We start from the raw sequence: 21,005 nt of genomic DNA on the forward strand, positions 1-21,005 counted from the left end.
CACTAGAGGTAATCTATTAGAGGGGGAGAGGGAGGTAGGACAAGCAGGAACAATATACATAGAGATGATAGTTCCATTCAAATTTATCTGACAATATGTAAATGTTTAGTTTAGTTTAGTTTAGAGATACAGCGTGGAAACAGGCCTTTTGGCCCACCGGGTCCGCGCAGACCAGGAATGCCCGCCCATTCACACTATCCTACACACATTAGGGACAATTTATAATTTTTACCAAGCCAATTAACCCACAAACCTGTACGTCTTTGGATTGTGGGAGGAAACCCGAGATCCCGGAAAAAAACCTACGCTGGTCTCGGGGAGAGCATAAAAACTCCGCACAGATAGCACCCATAGTCAAGATCGAACCAGGGTCTCTGGCACTGTAAGGCAACAACTCTACTGCTGTGCCACACACCACCCCTATGATGCTCACCATTGGTCTTGCTCAGCCTCCTCTTGTTTCTTCCAGATGAGCAGCGATTTTAATACTTCTGCATTTCCCCTTTAATGGGGCAGGATTTTAGTTTACTGAATGTAAACAAGTTCTATGTATTTGTTGAGATGTTAGATTGATCAACATGGTTTATCAATGTCAACCACCTGGGAGTCCTGAATGGTGGACCAAAATGAACAGAACTAGTGTATCCAGCTGTGGGTCAGCTCATTCCAAGAACAACTCAAAGCGGAAACCTACATTCTGGCTTGGTATACAGATCACTGTGTATCATAATAATCCTATTCAGGCACAAGAAGGGTGTGATTCAAATCTGGAAGTGCAAGCCCCAAAAGGAAATAGTTATGAATTGTAAACTAATATGAAAAGATCAAATGCCATCCACTTGAACTAAATCTATAAGATAGTTGATGGAAATGTTTTGCAAATAAATGTGCCAATGTAAAGGTTTTCAATGCTGATCAGATGGAAGATTTCATCTAGACAAATGGCAGATGTGCACCACTATATACAGATGTGGGGCTCCCCAACCCTTGTCAATAAACCAGCTATCTGGGCCATAGCAAATGGAGAGTGTACATAAAGGATACAAAAAACATTTTTAGGAAGGAATACCTACACCATCCAAGTGGGTTTAGAAGCCAGCTTTGGAAGCTCTTAACTATGACAATTATACATTGCTACATATACTAAACACAAACCTGGTATGTGCGGGTATATAGCTCCTTGAAAATGGTGCCTCAGCTAGATAGGCTTTCATCAATCAGGGTATTGAGTATAGAAGTTGGCATGTTACATGGATAAGACAGGTTTGGAGGGATATGGACCAAGCATAGGAAAGTGGGACTAGTGTAGCTGGGACATTGTTGGCTGGTGTGGGTGGGTTGGGCTGAAGGGCCTGTTTCCTCACTGTATCACTCTATGACTCTTTGTTACAGTTGTACAAGTTTGGAGTATTGTGTTCAGTTTTGGTCCCTGCTATAGGAAGGATGTTGTTAAGCTGAAAAGTGTGCAGGGACGATTTAGGAGAATGTTGTCAGGACGAGGGCCTGAGCTATATGGAAAGGTTGGGCTGGCTAGCACTTTATTCCTTCCAGCACAGGAAGAAGAGGCATGATATTATAGAGTTGTATACGATTATGAGGGGAATTGATAGAGTAGATGCACAAAGTCTTAATTTCAGAGTAGAGGAATCAAAAACCAGAGGACATAGGATTAAGGTGAGAGGGAAATATGTAATAAGACCCTGAAGAACAGCTTTTTCACACAGAGGGTGGTGGGTATATGGAACGAGCTGCCAGAGAAGGTAGTTGAGGCAAGTACAATAACAACATTTAAAAGATATTTGGACAGATACTGTATATGGATAGGAGAGGTTTAGAGGAACACAGGTCACAGGCTGGTGGGTCTAGTGTCGATGGGGCATTTTGGTCAGCATGGGCAAGATGGGCCAAAGATCCTGTTTACAGGCTATATGACTGACTCTAAACCTGATCAAAAGACATTGAACTATATATACAATAATATTGGTCATTTTTTGTATGTGCTTTCATTGTATATTGTGCCTTGTATATTGTGCCTTGTATATTGTGCCTAATTGTTTGAATGATGACATCACATTTCTGCTTCTTTGTCCTAGAACATCACCAATGCACAGCTGGGACAGGTAAGAAATAATAACAATAATCCCGTTGATTCCTTTAAACGATTCATATAAATGTATTCATCTTCTGTCTTTACCCTTAACTTAAAGTTGATCAGATGCACAGTAGTGTAGGTTCGACAAGATACATAGTCCTCATGCACTGCCTTGCAAGTTGTAACACCAAAAATGGTGCTACAGTTATATAGATTCAAGGCTAGATCTAATGAAGGTCCAAGTTATGAACTATGCCTCATCGCACATAAACATTTGGGTTGCAGCATTGTTTAAAAATAAGTAGAGTGCACTTAAAATATTGTACGATATAATCATTTTTAATCACCCAGTTATGGTACTTCAAGGACATCTTAGAATCACCAGTTGTAGAAAAAAAAAGTCATATTGCAGCTTTAATGGACTTTGGTTACACCATATTTGGAGTGATCATTCACCATATCTATTCATAGAAACATAGAAACATAGAAATTAGGTGCAGGAGTAGGACATTCGGCCCTTCGAGCCTGCACCGCCATTCAATATGATCATGGCTGATCATCCAACTCAGTATCCCGTATCTGCCTTCTCTCCATACCCTCTGATCCCTTTAGCCACAAGGGCCACATCTAACTCCCTCTTAAATATAGCCAATGAACTGGCCTCAACTACCCTCTGTGGCAGAGAGTTCCAGAGATTCACCACTCTCTGTGTGAAAAATGTTTTTCTCATCTCGGTTTTAAAGGATTTCCCCCTTATCCTTAAGCTGTGACCCCTTGTCCTGGACTTCCCCAACATCGGGAACAATCTTCCTGCATCTAGCCTGTCCAACACCATAAGAATTTTGTAAGTTTCTATAAGATCCCCTCTCAATCTCCTAAATTCTAGAGAGTATAAACCAAGTATATCCAGTCTTTCTTCATAAGACAGTCCTGACATCCCAGGAATCAGTCTGGTGAACCTTCTCTGCACTCCCTCTATGGCAATAATGTCCTTCCTCAGATTTGGAGACCAAAACTGTACGCAATACTCCAGGTGTGGTCTCACCAAGACCCTGTACAACTGCAGTAGAACCTCCCTGCTCCTATACTCAAATCCTTTTGCTATGAAAGCTAACATACCATTCGCTTTCTTCACTGCCTGCTGCACCTACTTTCAATGACTGGTGTACCATGACACCCAGGTCTCGCTGCATCTCCCCTTTTCCTAGTCGGCCACCATTTAGATAATAGTCTGCTTTCCTGTTTTTGCCACCAAAATGGATAACCTCACATTTATCCACATTATACTGCATCTGCCAAACATTTGCCCACTCACCCAGCCTATCCAAGTCACCTTGCAGTCTCCTAGCATCCTCCTCACAGCTAACACTGCCCCCCCAGCTTAGTGTCATCCGCAAACTTGGAGATATTGCCTTCAATTCCCTCATCCAGATCATTAATATATATTGTAAATAGCTGGGGTCCCAGCACTGAGCCTTGCGGTACCCCACTAGTCACTGCCCGCCATTGTGAAAAGGACCGGTTTACTCCTACTCTTTGCTTCCTGTTTGCCAGCCAGTTCTCTATCCACATCAATACTGAACCCTCAATGCCGTGTGCTTTAAGTTTGTATACTAATCTCTTATGTGGGACCTTGTCGAAAGCCTTCTGGAAGTCCAGATACACCACATCCACTGGTTCCCCTCATGATTTTATACACCTCTATAAGATCACCTCTCAGCATCCTGAGGTCCACAGAATAAACTTCTAGCCCGCCCAACCTCTCCCTGTAGCTTAGGGACTCGAGTCCAGGCCACATACTTGTAAATTTACTCTGCATTTTTCCACTTAATCCATTTAAAAGTTCAGTTGTGAGGCTTCTGTGTCTGTTGTGGTTGTAAAGTAGACAGAGCCCAGTATTCTTTGGGCAGCATGGTGGCGCAGCAGCAGAGTTGCTGCCTTACAGCGAATTCAGCGCCGGAGACCCAGGTTCCATCCCGACTACAGGTGCTGTCTGTTACGGAGTTTGCACGTTCTCCCCGTGGCCTGTGTGGGTTTTCTCCGAGATCTTCGGTTTCCTCCCACACTCCAAAGACGTACAGGTTTGTAGGTTAATTGGCTTGGTAAATGTAAAAATTGTCCCTAATGTGTGTGGAATAGTGTTAATATGCAGGAATTGCTGGTCGGCACGGACCCGGTGGGTCGAAGGGCCTGTTTCTGTGCTGTATCTCTAAAATTAAAACTTAAAACTTAAAACTAAAACAAGGGACTGCAGAGACCTGAATCTTGAGCAAAAAACAAAATGCTGGGGGAGCTCAGTGGGCTAGGCGTGTCTGTGGACGGAAATAGTCAGTCGATTTTTTGGGCCAAGACCCTTCCTTTCGATATTATTTTCCGTTCCAACAGGATTGTGGAACTAATCTTGGAAATGTGTTTGAAATCTAGAAATCCCGTAAGATGTTCCAAGCTGATCTTTACCCTGGTCCCAGATCATAAGCCACAACTAATGATAGTAAATCATTAGTAAAATAAATGATCGCTAAAACAATCAAATTAATCTGTCACAGTCTGACTATTCAATCAAGTTAGCAATAAATTATCTCCTCGATCTCTTGGTCATTTTCATAAAATTCTTCTTGGTAGAGAAGCTATGATTCTCTTCACAGATGCCAATGGTGGTTGACATCAGGACAGCTCAGATGTCGTGGGTGCTCTGTTGTCCCTGAACATGAGCAGTTGAGGGGTAGTCTGTAATGCGCAGTCCATCAGCAGTTGCCTTTCTGCTCTCTTCGAGAGCTTCAATGTTGACCCTTTGCAACAACGGTCCTGTTAATGTTTTGTGGCCACATTGATGGACATATGGATTTGGTGATTGTCAGTCCAGCAGTTACCTGTGTCATGTAGGTAATGCAGCTTCTTCAGGCCGTCTTGCTTGGCCAATAATATAGTCTAACAGGTGCCAGTGTTTGGAAAGGGGCGTTGCATGTCCACTTGTGCTTCTGGTGTAAAATCAACTTCAATGTACTGTACAAGTGTAGCCGTTGGACAATTGTAAGAGTGTTTAGAGATATGGCTTGGAAATAGACCCTTGGTCCCACTGGAACCACGACAACCATCGATCACTCGTTCATACTATTTCTATGTTATCCCACTCTCTCATCCACTCCCTACGCACTAGGGTCATACGAGATAAGAGCAGAATTAGGCCATTCGGCCCATCAAGTCTCCACCGCCATTCAATTATGGCTGATCTATCTCTCCCTCCTAACCCTATTCTCCTGCCTTCTCCCCATAACCTCTGAAACCCGTACTAATCAAGAATCTATTTATCTATGCCTTAAATATATCCACTGGCTTTGCCTCTACAGCCTTCTGTGGCAAAGAATTACATAGATTCACCACCAGATTCACTATGCCTGACTAAAGACTCATCGGACCACTCAAAGTGATTAAGGAGCAGATGGCATGGTGTAGAGAACAACCTGCCTGATAGTCGGCCTATGTATCACTCACTTGACCCCAGCTGCCAAGCTACAGGACTGGGTCAAAAGCTGCTCCATCCCTTGCACACAGGCACACCCTTGCAACTTTCTCTCCATTGCGTATTTCTTAATCATTCGCCACTTCAACCTTAGTAAAAATCAAAGAACCTATAGGATCTTTGGTAAAAATCATGTTAGAATTAGTTAGAAAACCGTTAATTTTTTTTTGTAATTTTTGCGTTTCTGCTCCTAAGTCTTATGGTCACTACAGTGGGAAATTAAAAGAGTTGCTGGATATTAGTTCTTCAGGGTTTGGGATTTGCACTGGTTCCCATGCATGTGGATGAACTATGGCTGGCAGGGAGGAGTAGAAAGGCAAGTTGTCTCTGTGCCATACCTCTTCCAGCCTCCTGCTAGTGGGGATCCTGTAGCTGGTGACCACACCCACATGATAATATATCCTGTAAAGAGCAGGGCTGAAAGCACTTTGGACAAAATCACCTTTCACTGCTACCCCATCAGAACGAGGAGAATACAAGAGAGGGTGTCGAGTGTTTAACTATCATATGCACTGGGACTGGAACAATGCAATTCTTACTTGCTGCACCTTTACAGGCCTGTTAACACAATAACGCAACATAGAACTTCAATGTTCTGTTTCAGGACATATGACAATAAAACTCTCGATTCTTGAAATAAAGTATACAAGATACAAGCAGCCACCGTGCATTATCTTCCAACTGCTTGTATCGTGTTTGTGTTTGTTGCTCTTCACAGCTATCAAGGCAGCCATTCTCATCCAGAGGTGGTATCGCCAGTACGTGGCACGGATGGAGGTACGCAGGCGGTGTACCTGGACCATTTTCCAATCCATCGAATATGCGGGGGAGCAGGACCAGATCAAGGTAAGGATGAGGAGTTCCGCTTTTGGAAAACTCCTACCTCTAGGGTCATTCCAGGCACGGTGCCTCTTACACACATCTCACAGTACCCAGTCTCAAAGTGCATCAAGATTGTGATATTTGGAGGGGAAAATTAAATACATCCATTTGACCATGATGGCATATCAGGACCATTTGAGATCTTTTTGAAAATAGCAATGTGAGACATACACTAACCAAGCATACGTACAAAGCTTAATTTAATAACTTGGGCGGCATGGTGGCGCAGCGGTAAAGTTGCTGCATTACAGAGGCAGAGACCCGGGTTCGATCCTGACTAGGGGTGCTTTCTATACGGAGTTCGTATGTTCTTCCCATGACTGTGTAGGTTTTCTTCAGGTGCTTCAGTTTTCTCCCACAGTCCAAAGACATACATATTTGTAGGTTAATTGCCTTAGATATTGATTGTAAATTGTCCCTAGTGTAGTGCAAATAAATTGTGTGTAGGATAGTGTATGGGGATCACTGGTCGGCGCAGACTCGGTGGGCCAAAGGGCCTGTTTTCGCACTGTATCTCTAAACTAAACTAAATTGAACTTACATTAGAAAGCACTGACCTTGGCTCCCTCTAACTGTCCGACCGAAAAGGCTAATGAATATATAATGTGAAAAGCACATTCGATCTATGGTCTCTAATGATTTAGCAAAGGCAATTGTGATTAGCTTCAGTCATATAGGGATGAACTTGCCAGAGTTCCAGATCCTATTTGCTATCCATGGCTCCATTTTGGGAGTGCATGTTTCAGCAGTAAATAGAAAACATAGAAAAATAGGTGCAGGAGTAGGCCATTCAGCCCTTCGAGCCAGCACCACCATTCAATATGATCATGGCTGATCATCTAACATCAGTACCCTGTCCATGCTCTCTCCCCATATCCCATGATTTCTTTAGCCCTAAGAGCTAAATCTACCTCTCTCTTGAAAACATCCAGTGAATTGGCCTCCACTGCCATCTGTGGCAGAGAATTCCACAGATTCACAACTTTCTGGATGAAAAAGATTTTCCTCATCTCAGTCCTAAATGGTCTACCCCTTAGTCTTAAACTGTGATCCCTAGTTCTGGACTCCCCCAACATCGGGAACATTTTTCCTGTCTAATCCCTTATTAATTTTATGTTTCTTTAAGATCCCTTCTCATCCTTCTAAATTCCAGTGCATACAAGCCCTGTCGATCCATTCTTTCATCATATGTCAGATATCTTTTCCCCTTTTCTGCCCTGCCCAATAATGTCCTAATGAGAGTAAATTCAGGTTCAAATGTGCACTCAACCCGAAACGTCACCTATTCCTTCGCTCCATAGATGCTGCCTCACCCGCTGAGTTTCTCCAGCATTTTTGTCTACATTCTCCATGAGGTGGTCACTTGCTGAAATTACTTTGGTTGAGGCCCCGCTGTTTTTTAATTGAGCTATGCTATGTACCTATGAGCTACGAGTATAGAAGTTGTGAGGTCATGTTGCAGTTGTATAAGACGTTGGTGAGACTGCATTTAGAGTATTGTGTTCAGTTCTGGGCACCATGTTATAGAAAAGATGTTGTCAAGCTGGAAAAGGTGCAGAGAAGATTTACGAGGATATTGCCAGGACTAGAGGGCCTGAGCTATAGGCAGAGATTGAGTAGGCTGCGACTCTATTCCCTGGAACAAAGGAAGATGAGGGGAGATCTTATCGAGGTGTATAAAATCATGAGAGGAATAGATTGGGTAGATGCACAGTGTTTCTTGCCTGGAGTAGGTGAATCGAGGACCAGAGGACATAGGTTTAAGATGGAGGGGAAAAGATTTAATAGGAATCTGAGGAGTAACATTTTCACACAAAGGGTGGTGAGTATATGGAACAAGCTGCCAGAGGAGGTAGTTGAGGCTGGGACTATGCCAACGTTTAAGAAGCAGTTGGACAGGTACATGGATAGGACAGGTTTGGAGGGATATGGACCAGGCGCAGGTAGGTGGGACTAGTGTAGCTGGGACATGTTGGCTGGTGTGGGCAAGTTGGGCTGAAGGGCCTGTTTCCACACTGTATCACTCTATGATTCTATGTCATCTCGGTCTATCAGGTCACATTTAGTAGATTCTTATATTACAACTGAATTGTAATATTTAGATTTAGATTTCTAGACCACTGGGGTCTCTTCTGGGATAGGGTGACCTGTACAAAAGGGACGGGTTACACCTTAACTGGAGGTGGACCAACATTCGGCAGGCAGGTTTGCTAGTGCTACACGGGTGGGTTTAAACTAAATAGTCGGGGGGGAGTGTAAGGTTGGAGTTAAAGGGGAAGAGAGTATAAGAAAAGTGACGAAAGACACACAAATTAATGGGACGGAAAGTTCAAGAAAGGGATAAGAGAGTAAGGTCAGGTGAAATAGGAACCGGTGCGAGAGGGGAGGTGAATACCGAATTAAAAGTGTTATATATGAATGCGCAAAGTATAAGAAATAAAGTGGATGTGCTTGGGGCTCAGTTAGAAATTGGAAAGTATGATGTTGTGGGAATTACAGAGACATAGCTGCAAGAAGACTAGGGCTGGGAACTGAATATTCAAGGGTATACGTCCTATCGAAAAGACAGACAAGTGGGCAGAGGGGGTGGTGTAGCTCTGTTGGTAAGAAATAAAATTCAGTCCCTTGTGAGGGGTGACATAAAATCAGAAGATGTAGTCATTGTGGATAGAACTGAGGAATTGTAAGGGTAAAAAGACCCTAATGGGAGTTATTTACAGGCCCCTAAACAGTAGCCTGGAGATAGGGTGCAAGTTGTATCTCGAGTTAAAATTGGCATGTAACAAAGTAATACTATGGTGGTTATGGGAGATTTCAACATGCAGGTAGACCTGGAAAATTAGGTTGGTACTGGACCCCAAGAACGGGAGTTTGTAGAGTGCCTTCGAGGTGGATTCTTAGAGCAGCTTGTACTGGAGCATACCAGGGAGAAGGCAATTCTAGATTTAGTGTTGTGTAAAGAACCAGATTTGATAAGGGAACTCAAAGTAAAGGGGCCATTAGGATGTAGTGACAATAATATGATAAGTTTTAATCTGCAATTTGAGAGGGAGAAAGTAAAATCGGAAGTGTCAGTATTGCAGATGAACAAAGGGAACTCTGGAGGCATGAGGGAAGAGCTGGCCTAGCAGGGATGAACGGGTCCCTAGCAGGGTTGACAGTGGAACAGCAATGGCAGGTATTTCTGGGAATAATCCAGAAGATGCAGTATCATTTCATTCCAAAGAGGAATAAAGATTCTAAGGGGAGTAAGAGGTGATAATAGCTGACAAGGGAAGTCAAGGACAGTAAAACATTAAAAGAGAAGAGATAGAACATAGCAAAGATGAGCTATGTTCCAAAGGAAGCCAGAGGATTAGGAAGACACAAACAATCTCCCTAATGTACTAGGGGACAGAGGCCCTAGGGTGATGGAGGAACTGAAGGAAATTCACATTGGTCAGGCAATGGTGTTGGGTAGACTGATGGGACTGAAGGCTGATAAATCCCTAGGGCCTGATGGACTGCAACCCAGGATACTTAAGGAGGTGGCTCTAGAACATGTGGATGCACTGGTGAACATTTTCTAATGTTCTACAGATTCTGGATCAGTTCCTGTGGATTGGAGGGTAGCTAATGTTATCCAACCTTTTAAGAAAGGAGGGAGAGAGAAAGCAGGCAATTATAGACCAGTTAGCCTGACATCAGTGGTGGGGAAGATGCTGGAGTCGATTATCAACGATGTAATAGCAGTAACAGGATCGGTCCGAGTCAGCATGGATTTACGAAGGGGAAATCATGCTTAACAAATCTTCTGCAATTTTTTGAGGATCTAACAAATAACATGGACAAGGGAGAGTCAGTGGATGTAGTGTACCTGGACTTTCAGAAAGCCTTTGATAAGGTCCCACAGAGGAGATTAGTGGGCTAAATTATAGCACATGGTATTGGTGGTCGGGTAGGATAGAAAATTGGTTGGCAGACAGGAAACAAAGAGTAGGGATTAACGGGTCCTTTTCAGAATGGCAGGCAGTGACTAGTGGGGTGCCACAAGGCTCGGTGCTGGGACCGCAGCTATTTACAAAATACATTACAATACAATACAATACAATACATTTATTTGTCATTTGGATCCCGTTGAGGTCCAAACGAAATGCCGTTTCTGCAGCCATACATACAAAACAAAAAAGACCCGAGACACAACACAATTTACACAAACATCCTTCACAGCGCATCTTCTCCTCGCTGTGAAGGAAGGCAAAAAAAACATATCTCTCCCCTGCACTCCCCTCTCCCCCCCATGTCAGAGTCAAAGACAGAGTCAAAGCCCCCTGCGGGCGATGTTAAATGTCCCGCAGCCATTAAAGCCACGCCGGGTGATGCAAGGCCACGCACCGGGTCTTGGTGTTGGAGCCCCGGCGGGCTCTTGGTGTCGGAGCCCCGGCGGGCGCTCACAAAGTCCCATGGCCATTCCAAGCCGTGCAGGGCGGTGATGTAGGCCCCGCTCCAGGTAATCTTCAACCCCGCAACTCGGGCAGGAGAAGTCGCCGTTGCGGAAGCCCCGAAAAGCGGTCTCCCACCAGGGACCCGCGGGCTCCCGGTATTACTGTCCACAGACCTGCGGTAGGAGCTTCCGAATCTCCGGGTGTCGGGTCACAGCAGCGCTCCACCACTGCTACACCCGCTCCGGACTCGGCCAGCTCCGTGATGGTGAGTAGATCCGCAGCTCCGCGACTGGAGCCCCAGGTCATTCCTGTTGGAGGCCGCTCCACGTTGCAGCCCCAACGACAACGGAGACCCGACAAAGAAAAGGTCGGGTCTCCCGTGCAGGGGAAAGACCTTAAAGTTCCCCCACCCCCACCCCCACCCCCCACACACATACCCCGACAAAAAAAACAATAAAAACTACATAGAAACAAGACAGAAAACAATAAAAAGACAGACGGACTGCAGAGGCCGCTGCTGACAAGAGTCGCGCCGCCCACCGCATTAAAGGACATTAATGATTTAGATGAAGGAATTAAAAGTAACATTAGCAAATTTGCAGTTGACACAAAGCTGGGTGTCAGTGTGAACGGTGAAGAGGATGCTGTGAGGAAGCAGGGTGACTTGGACAGGTTGGGTGAGTGGGCAGATGCATGGTGATGCAGTATAATGTGGATAAGGATACAAAGAATACAAAGGACATTTATTATCACATACACCAATTGGTGTCGTGAAATTTGACTTGCCAATGCAGCACACAAATGTCCTTAAGACACAAGAACAGGAAGGCAGATTATTATCTGAATGGTGTCAGGTAAGGAAAAGGGGAAGTGCAACGAGACCTGGGTGTCCTTGTACATCAGTCACTGAAGTGAGCATGTAGGTACAACAGGCAGTGAAGAAAGCTAATGGCATGTTGGCCTATAGCGAGAAGAGTTGAGTATGGGCGCAGAGGTCCTTCTGCAGTTGTACAGGGCCCTGGAGATGACAACTTGGGTAATTGTGTGCAGTTTTGGTCTCTTAATTTGAGGAAGGACATTCTTGCTATTGAGGGAGTGCAGCCTAGGTTCACGAGGTTAATTCCTGGGATGGCGGGACTGTCATATGATGAAAGAATGGAGCGGCTGGGCTTGTATTCACTGGAATTTAGAAAGAAGAGAGGGGATCTAATGGAATATAAAATTATTAAGGGATTGAACACACTAGATGCAGAAAACATGTTCCCGATGCTGGGTGAGTCCAGAACCAGGGGCCACAGTTTAAGAATAAGGGGTGGGCCATTTAGAACTGAGATGAGGAAAAAAGTTTTCACCCAGAGTTGTGAATTTGTGGAGGCCGTTTCACTGGATACATTCAAAAGATAGAGCTCTTCGGGCACTGGGGAGGGATATGGGGAGAAGGCAGTAAGGGGGTACTGATTTTGGATGATCAGCCATGATCACATTGAATGGCGGTGCTGGCTCAAAGGGCCGAATGGCTACTCCTGCACCTATAATCTATGTATCTACTGTATGTATCTAAGTATCTATGCTCTTTTCATTCAGAGCCCCATTTCCAGCAGCAATTTTTAAATTTTGTTTTGCAGCTCCATAACTTCTTCAGCTGTTTGATGGACCATTTTACTCCGGCTTGCGGCAATGAGCGTAAGTTTATTTAAAACTCCTGAACAACATGTCATCAAAAAATTTTCTGTAACGGAAATCTAAATATTTTCAGTCCTGTTTCATCCAATAACAATGTGCAAAAATCATCAGCAAACTGGCAGAGAACAAAGGGAAAGGATAATTGCACAAGACTGGAGGAAGGATCAATGCTGGGATCATTGTTATTCATAGTTCTAACCAAAACTATCCAGTCCCAAAATCTGCAGTTCTCTTAATTTTTAAGAAGGTTATGGGCTTTTGACTGCACACGATCACAGCTTTTTTGTTATGTCCATAGAAAATCAATAGGGAACAAGATGCTAATTTCCGAGTATGAAAATGGCCATAACTTTTTAAATACTTGAGATATGAAAGTGAATTAGGTGTCAAATTAAACTTCTTTTTATGCTTTATCTGATGGGATAAATTACAGACTTGATTTTTTAAATCTCAAAATTTTGTAACATTGCTAATTAATGCTGCCTAGTATTCTATAACTATTCACAGATGTGCCGTGGATTATCTGTATGTGATACGTATTTCTGCAGTGTCAGCACGAGGACACCGTGAGAGTAGGCTGGATAAAATGGTCAGACATCATAAACCCACAAATCTTACAGAGGTAATAATTGTGCAAAAAAAAAGGAATATTTTTTCTCCAATGTTGGGGTCTCATCACATGTGCAGTTATGACCTCTGATTGGAAATTTTGGAAATAGAAAACGTCATTCATTTCTGAGGAAATAAATTCCTCAATTTAAAAGAACTTAAATAATTAGCTCCACATCAAATCAAGTGAGGTTTATTGTCTAAAGCACAAGTGTGGTGAGCTATGGGTACAATGAAAATGTTGCTTGCAGCAGCGTCACAGGCACATAGACAACACAAAAAAACGACATTATACATAAATTACCCATAAATTCTACAACAGTGAAAAGAATAATACATTATATTAGTGCAATTAGAAAACAAGTTTATGATAGTGCAAGAGATGATCCATGGTATTGTGTTGCTGCTGAGGTTGGATTAGGGTTGTGCAGGTTGGTTCAAAAACATGATTGTTGTAGGATGTTGTGTGAGACTTCAGGTTTCTGTACCTCCTGCCTGATAGGAGCAGTGAGAAGAGGGCATGGCACGGATGGTGGTGAGCCTTGATGTTTTCAATGGTGGGGAGTGTGTGGCCCATGTAATGATGCCTATCACAAACCTTGTGCTGTATGTCAAAGGATGGCCAAAGGTCCTTGTGCTGTACCTTTGTCATACTGAAGCTTCCACACAGAGATATGGAAAATGGGCAGGAAAGTGAATGTTATTCTACATCAAGTTCAGTGAATGGTAGAAGGCTGACTGGGGTATCCTAACTGAATGACATCAATTCAGTCTGTAGTCATCAGCATTGAGATGAACCAAATGCAGCAATATAAGTAAAGTTCAAGAAGCGAAATGGCAGGGTTCGGCTCGGTTGTTCCAAGAATTTTAATTGAAATAAGCCAGCAGTAATAGTTGCAAAGGAAACACAAGGAAGGGCAGATGGTGAGATCGAGCAAAAATAAGTGCTGGAGGAACTCGGCAGATCAGGCAAGATAGAAAATGGACAGATGGCGTTTCAGGGTCAGGGATTTACTTCTGGCTGAATAGTTATAGCAGCAAAAATAACTTTTAATGGTGAATTAAGACAGAAATATTCCTCAGGTAACTTAATACTGACTTGCCTTCCATCACAGTGAGGAATGTGGGGAATTCGCTGTGGTGGATGTTTATGTTAACTTTTATGTAGTTGTGTGTCTTGTTGCTTTTTTTAGTATGGCTGTATGGTAATTCACATATCACTGTACCTTAATTGGTACATGTGACAATAAAAGACCTTTGAAATCTCTGAAACCTTTGATTTGGTATCAAACAATGCAATTTTCAAAAAACAAAAGATTTGTGCTTTAAGGGTTTAAAAACAACTGCTGAGTCAGAAATGTTCATGTAGAAGTCATAAATCTCAAAATGTACAAGGTAAAGACATCTCTAATTTTTGTCTATTTTTAAAGTTAGAGCTCGGAGGCAAATTGAGCCAATTGATATGTGGAATTAGAATTTGGCGCATTGTACTTGGATCATGGTTGGCAAATGTCATCTTTTACATCTTCTCTGCAGAAGGTTTTATTTCCCACATTATTACTCAGACAGATGAGACATGTAAGGATAATCAGTCCGCCTATGATAACATCGAGGTTTCAGACGCTTACGTTGGCCCCCAACTCTGTTTCCCTCTGACGCCTGCACATGTCACTGCCTTACTAGAAGCCTTCAAAGAAAAACAAGTAAGTGATGATGTATTCACAATCAATGTTCCATAAATATGTTGCTAAATCCTAGTGTCATTGACAAGGAAATTGGATGCCAAGTGTAATGGGCATCAATCTGATATCTCTGCCACAGAAGGCATTGGAGGCCAATTCACTGGATGTTTGCAAGAGAGAGTTAAACCCCTGTCTCACGGTGCGAGTCGACCCACGAGTGACCCCGAGTTTAAAACAAATTAAACTTGTGGTAATCACGTAAATTAACGTAGCAGGAATGTCGGAACTCGTGGACGCAACTTAGCGACTCGTGGCGCTAACGGCAGGTACCCGGGAAACTTGTTAACTCTTGAAAAATTTCAAACATGTTTAAAGATTTCCACGAGTCAAATTTACTCTTGAAGTTAAAATTTGAAACATTTAAACTCGTTGTAAGAGCGTAGTGGCCCGTGAGTTTACCATAGTGACTCTTGAGTCTACCGTGGGTTTGGCCTGAGTGCCAGAAGTGAAATGTTGAAGATTAGTCAGATCTTAATGGAAAATGAATGAATGGATGGATGGATTTTGGGGTCTGAAATTAACTTGGATACTTTCAATGGGAGAGAGCCGCCGATGAAGCTGAAGGTACAGAGCGAAGATGGGGGCTCAAGCATTGATGGGAAGGGATAACTCCGGGCGGGACGCATGAAAAGTGACCATACTGAGGGAATTCCCACGTATATGAAGCAGAGAGAAACGTGAGTTCTACATAGATTATGTTTGAGCCAACGAGGAGACAATTCTTCAGATAATTATTTTACAATGTGAGGTGACATTATCAGCCATGGTAGACAGACACAAAATGCTGGAGTAACTCAGCGGGGCAGACAGCATCTCTGGAGAAAAGGAATTGGTGACGTTTCGGGTCGAGACCCTTCTTCAGACTGGTTTTGTGCTGTGCTGTTGCCATATCTCTGGAGAGAAGTAATGTGTCACGACCTGAAACGTCACCCATTCCTTCTCTCCAGAGATGTTGCCTGTCCCGCAGAGTTACTCCAGCATTTTGTGTCCATCTTCGCTGGCGAGGAACCGTGCGTGCCGTGTGTGCCCTTTGCAAGTTTTTGCTCCCGATCACAGATAGCTGCTGATTATTAGGGGAAGAAACTCGTGTTCATGCCGTACGACGTGTTTGACCACCTGCCCCGCTACTTAAGGAGCTTGTGATGAGCGGTAGCCAGCTGTGGAGCTTCAACTGGGGCAGGCTTTACCTGCTAGGCTGGTTGGAGCTGCTGGACCTCGGTAGCAAGCCTGTTGACCACGGTGCCTCGCATGCTGTCCAACTGCACCCAGACCCTGCGTCTTCAACCTCACCCGCAACCAGATCTCCAAGCTGACCAAGGACTTCCTGCGGGACGTGACCTCCCTGCAGTACCTGGATCTCAGCTACAACAACCTGAAGACCATCCAGGCCTCCAGTTTCCCGGACAGCGCCATCAAACACCTTCGGGAGCTGCGGCTAAGCGGCAAGCACTTTCTCCACACCTGCGACGCCAGGTGGTTCGTGTGGTGGATCAATCAGACCATGGTCTACATCCCTCGCCTGGTCACCGATGTCACCTGCACCTCCCCCAAAGCCCACCGCGGCCACGGCGTCATCATGGTGGACCTGCACTCCTGCGAGTTGGACTACCTGGGCATTGGCCTCTACACTTTCTACTCTCCGCCTTGATCACCTTCTTGCTCCTCTATTTGATACTTAAAACAGGCCTTCATTCACGGTGGTGCAGTTGCCTGATAGCGAATGCAGCGTCAGAGACCCGGGTTCGATCCCGACTACGGGTGCTGTCTGTACTGAGTTTGTAAGTTCTCCCCGTGACCTGCGTGGGTTTTCTCCGAGATCCCCCCACACTCCAAAGACGTACAGGTTTGTAGGTTAATTGGCTTGGTGAATGTAAAAATGTCCAAGATGGGTGTAGGATGGTGTTAGTGTGCGGGGATCGCTGGTCGGCGCGGACCCGGTGGTCCGAAGGGCCTGTTTCCTCTCTGTATCTCTAAACTAAACTAACGGGAGGACACTGGACCTTCTTGGTCAGTTTATAATTTTAACACTTATATACATTACACAGATCACGGAGTGTGAAATAAAGCTGGCAAGCCAAGGTCATGCAAGAAACGGTGGAAAACGGGAGAAGATTTTATTCAGCAACTCCGTTCTGGCAGAATATCTATCCTGTGTTAAGAAACCTAACTTTCAGGGGATTTAAATCTTGAGTTCAACTTCTACCTGAATTTAATCGATTTACAAAAGCTTTGAAGTTCTCCCTGCAGTCCGTTTCTTAAACACCTTTACGTTTTGTGCTTTTTTTGATAGCCAAGTACTTTAAATGCCATTTATTGCATTGTTGCAATGATAGGCAACGCTTTGATAAAAGCGGTTAATTACATGACAAGAGAAGCATGCAGCCATATAAGAGACACGGAGAAGCTGATCATCGGGGCAGTTCTGTCCATGGTCATGGGAGGCTTTTATAGTAAAAAAAACTGCATGACATCATTTTTATCCATGTGATGATTTTTCCACACATTGTTGTTGGCTCAAGAGTAACTCAGGAGAGGAACTTGGTACATCGCAGAAATGAGAAGTAAACGGCAAACCTAGACATACACGTGGGAACTCATTTAAACTCGTGGACATAAACTTGGAATCTCGTAGACAACCACGAGTTTGATTTTTTCTTTCACTCGGGATCACTCGTGGGTGGACTCGCACCGTGAGACAGGGCCATTAGATAGAGCTCTTAGGGCTAACGGAAACAAGGGATTTGGGGAGAAAGCACGAATGGGGTACTGATTTTGGATGATCAGCGATGATCATATTGAATGGCGATTCTGGCTCAAAGGGTCGACTGCCCTACTCCTTCACCTACTTTCTATGTTTCTATGTTTCCATCAACTATTCTATATGGCTGTGTGCATAAATGCAATACTACAGGTTCACCACCGATTTTCCAGCAACTGGTGTTTTGGCATTTCCTTTAATCCAGGCAAAATTACGAGTGTGCAGTTGAAATCTCCCCCGGATGTCTCGCCGAAAATATAATTGGCCGAGTGAGGCTGTGAATCTCGGGATTTCCGCAGCAAATTGAAGGGTCAAATTTGCTCCTTGCTGCTGGGACGCTGGAACTCCGACCCGGCTGGAGCCGGCAGATCTGTTTACCTAGCCGACTTTTGAGGCCGACATTGCAGAGGAAGTAACCTCTGTTGGTCAAAATGGCTAATCCAGAAAGGCTCTGGAACCATGGGTGACGGAAAATTGGTGGTGGACCTGCATGTACAGATGTGTATGCACATTTTACAGCATCTTTATATCTATATTACTAAAAGTCTGATGAGCACTTCCTGTTGTTCTGTATATTGATTTTAGAAAAAACACTGTCACTTACGGCTGTGATTTTTGGCCATCTTACTCAGAGTCCCCATCCGCTGTACAGGGCAAGAGGATTTTTCCCATCGATTAAAAATAAAAGCGTTATTAGTGTTTAAACAATGTTGAGATTCTCTCTCCTGAAGGGCACGTCCTTCCTGAGGGACTATAAAACCCGGAAGTGTTGAGTGCCTCAGTCAGTCTCTGCAAGATGGGGGAGCGAGAGGGTCACGTCTCTGAGTCTGAGCTGTGAATAACACTGAACACATGTCTACTAAACTGTGAGTGGTTTTACTGACCTGTCAGTGCCCTTAATGTGGTTTGAAAATATAGTTTGGAAATACTAAAGCTGTGTTGCCTTTGGTTTGGAAATGCTAAAGCTGTGTTGCCTTTGGTTTGGAAATGCTAAAGCTGTGTTGCCTAATTAAAGTTGCCTTGCCTAATTAAAGTTGCCTTGCCTTCTATATAATTAAAAATCTAATCTTGACCACTTCCTGTTTGCGCTTTATATTGATTTTAGAAAAAACGCTACCACGTACGGCTGTGATTTTTGACTATCTTACCGAGTCCCCCTCCGCTCATCAGGTGCTGAGGATTTTTCCCATCGATGAAAAACAAAAGAGTGATTAATGTTTAAAAAATGTTGAGATTCTCTCTCCTGTCAATCATGCCATGAAGGCCACGCCCCTTCTTGTGGGAGGGACTATAACACCTAGATGTGTGGGCGTGGCTCAGTCTCTCCAAGATGGAGGAGGGAGAGGTCACTATTCGCTGCCTTTAGTGGCCTTGCAGCCTGCTTGAAATGGTATGAAACTGCACTTGAATTTGGTGGCCTTGCACCCTGCTTGAAATGGAATTTCAAGGAAAAGCCGTGAGTCAACTGCCAGCCCACCAGCCATGAGTGAGTGAGCTGCCAGCACAACAGGCTTGGGTGACTGAGCCGCCAGCCCAAGAATCCATTCGGCCCACAATGCCCATACTAGCCCTCTGGAAACCAGTCCCTTCAGCCCACAACACCTATACTAGCGCTCCAGAAAGCCCCCCCCCCCGCCCCCCCACTGGCCACCAATATTGGAATTGGTGGAGTGGTGAAATATTGCGTTGGGGGACCAGGCCTCCCGTCTGATGCTGGGACCCAACGGGTCCCACTTAGTCTAGTAATTAATATAGATTCATAGTATTATAACATCATAAACAGGAACAAAAAGGCTATTGCCGTGCTTGCCTTTGTATTCAGGAGCTAAAGGGCCTGTCCCACCTGGTTGACCTAATCCACGAGTTCTGGTGAGTTTGCCCTCGACTCATACTCGTAGCATGGTCGACACGAGTCGTAGGAGGTCTTCGTAACTCTCCATGCTCGAGAGTGGTCTCCGCGTACTCGAGGCCTCAGCTAGGTCGCGGCATTTATTTCAATATGTTAAAAAATGCCCGCGAGTAAAAAAAGGTCGCAATGGAAAAAATCGATACTTTTTTTACTCGTAGGTTTAGTTGTAGTAGGTCGTAGTAGGTCGGCATGTTAGTCATGGGTAATCACGGGTAGTGGAAGGTAGTCGAAGATAGTCGTAGATAGTCTTCATCATAGTTGAAGGGAGGTCGAAGAGAGGTCGAAGGAGATCGAAAGAGGTCGTCTTCACTCTGCACTATCCGGTGTCCAATTTTCCCGAAGTTAGTCGTAGCTAGTCTCCAACATAGTCAAAGGAGGTCTTCAACATGTCATTTTTTCAAACTTTTCTAAACTTGCCAATTGGGTTCCCCAAGTGGGACAGCCCCTTTAGAATACAAGGGGAAGGGGAAAGTTGTGGTCTTCACCATAGTTTAATATGAGCAGTTCTGGGGCTTGGGGTGAATGCAGCTTAGATTTACCAAGGGTTATATAACGAGGGAACATAAAAAAAGAATTAGGATTATATTCACAGAATTTCACGTAATTTTAATTGAAGTTTTCAAAACTTCATGGCAGAGCAAGTGTTGGATAAAAATAAACAATGTCTGCTAATTTCCTGGCCTGCCTTCCCAGGGTGATATTATGCAACACTTCCTCCACACGGTGTGGCAGAGGTTTGGCCCTTTCTTCTGCAAACAGTAACAGATGAAAGGTCAATTATACAAAAGATGGCCTTTAAAGGATTTCGGGCACAGGAAAATAAATGGAATTATGTCACTGATCCACACATGATGTGTGTGTTTGGTGAAAAGGCTCAAAGGGTGGAATGGATTTTCATTTCCCCCTGTTCCTGGCACAGACATCATGGCTGAATTCCAGCAAAAGCTAAATGTGTTCATTTGCACAAGGATGTGTCTTCATGTGAGAGTCTGGTATGTGTGTGTGTGTGTGCGTGTGAGAGTGTGTGCAAATCTGCTCTGTGTGTGCGTGTGAGAGTGTGCGCAAATCTGCTCTGTGTGTGTGTATGTGAGTGTGTGTGCGTGTGTGCATCTGCATGTGTGTGAATCTGCTGTGTGTGTGTGTGTGTGTGTGTGTGTGTGTGAATCTGTTGTGTGTGTGTGTGAATCTGTTGTGTGTGAGTGTGAGTATGTCCCGTCTCCTAAATACCTTTTCCCATGAAGACTCTGTACTAAGAACACAAGGACCGATGTTACAGACTCAACCCAAGGCTTCATGTTGATAGCTATAAGGAGTGACAGAATATATTTGATTAGGGACTGAAGGAAAGTGCCTGCGTTTTGTCGGTGAATTGTTTATAATGGTGCA

The 21,005-nt window shown here is 44.2% G+C and overlaps 1 protein-coding gene across 4 annotated transcripts in view; it reads left to right on the forward strand.

The window, feature by feature from the left end:
- Positions 1–21,005, forward strand: part of ppef2 (protein phosphatase with EF-hand domain 2) — a 56,998-nt gene that overhangs the window by 14,984 nt on the left and 21,009 nt on the right. For 3 of the 4 annotated variants that reach the window (XM_033024564.1, XM_033024581.1, XM_033024573.1), the window contains 4 exons: positions 2,094–2,120; positions 6,331–6,458; positions 12,544–12,601; positions 14,747–14,913. In XM_033024564.1, coding sequence (XP_032880455.1) covers positions 2,094–2,120; positions 6,331–6,458; positions 12,544–12,601; positions 14,747–14,913 — 380 coding nt within the window. Of the gene's footprint in view, positions 1–2,093; positions 2,121–6,330; positions 6,459–12,543; positions 12,602–14,746; positions 14,914–21,005 lie in introns of those variants that run through there. The other variant, XM_033024590.1, reaches the window with a different exon arrangement.

The sequence above is a fragment of the Amblyraja radiata genome, chromosome 1, assembly GCF_010909765.2.
Source record: "Amblyraja radiata isolate CabotCenter1 chromosome 1, sAmbRad1.1.pri, whole genome shotgun sequence".
NCBI lineage: Eukaryota > Metazoa > Chordata > Chondrichthyes > Rajiformes > Rajidae > Amblyraja > Amblyraja radiata.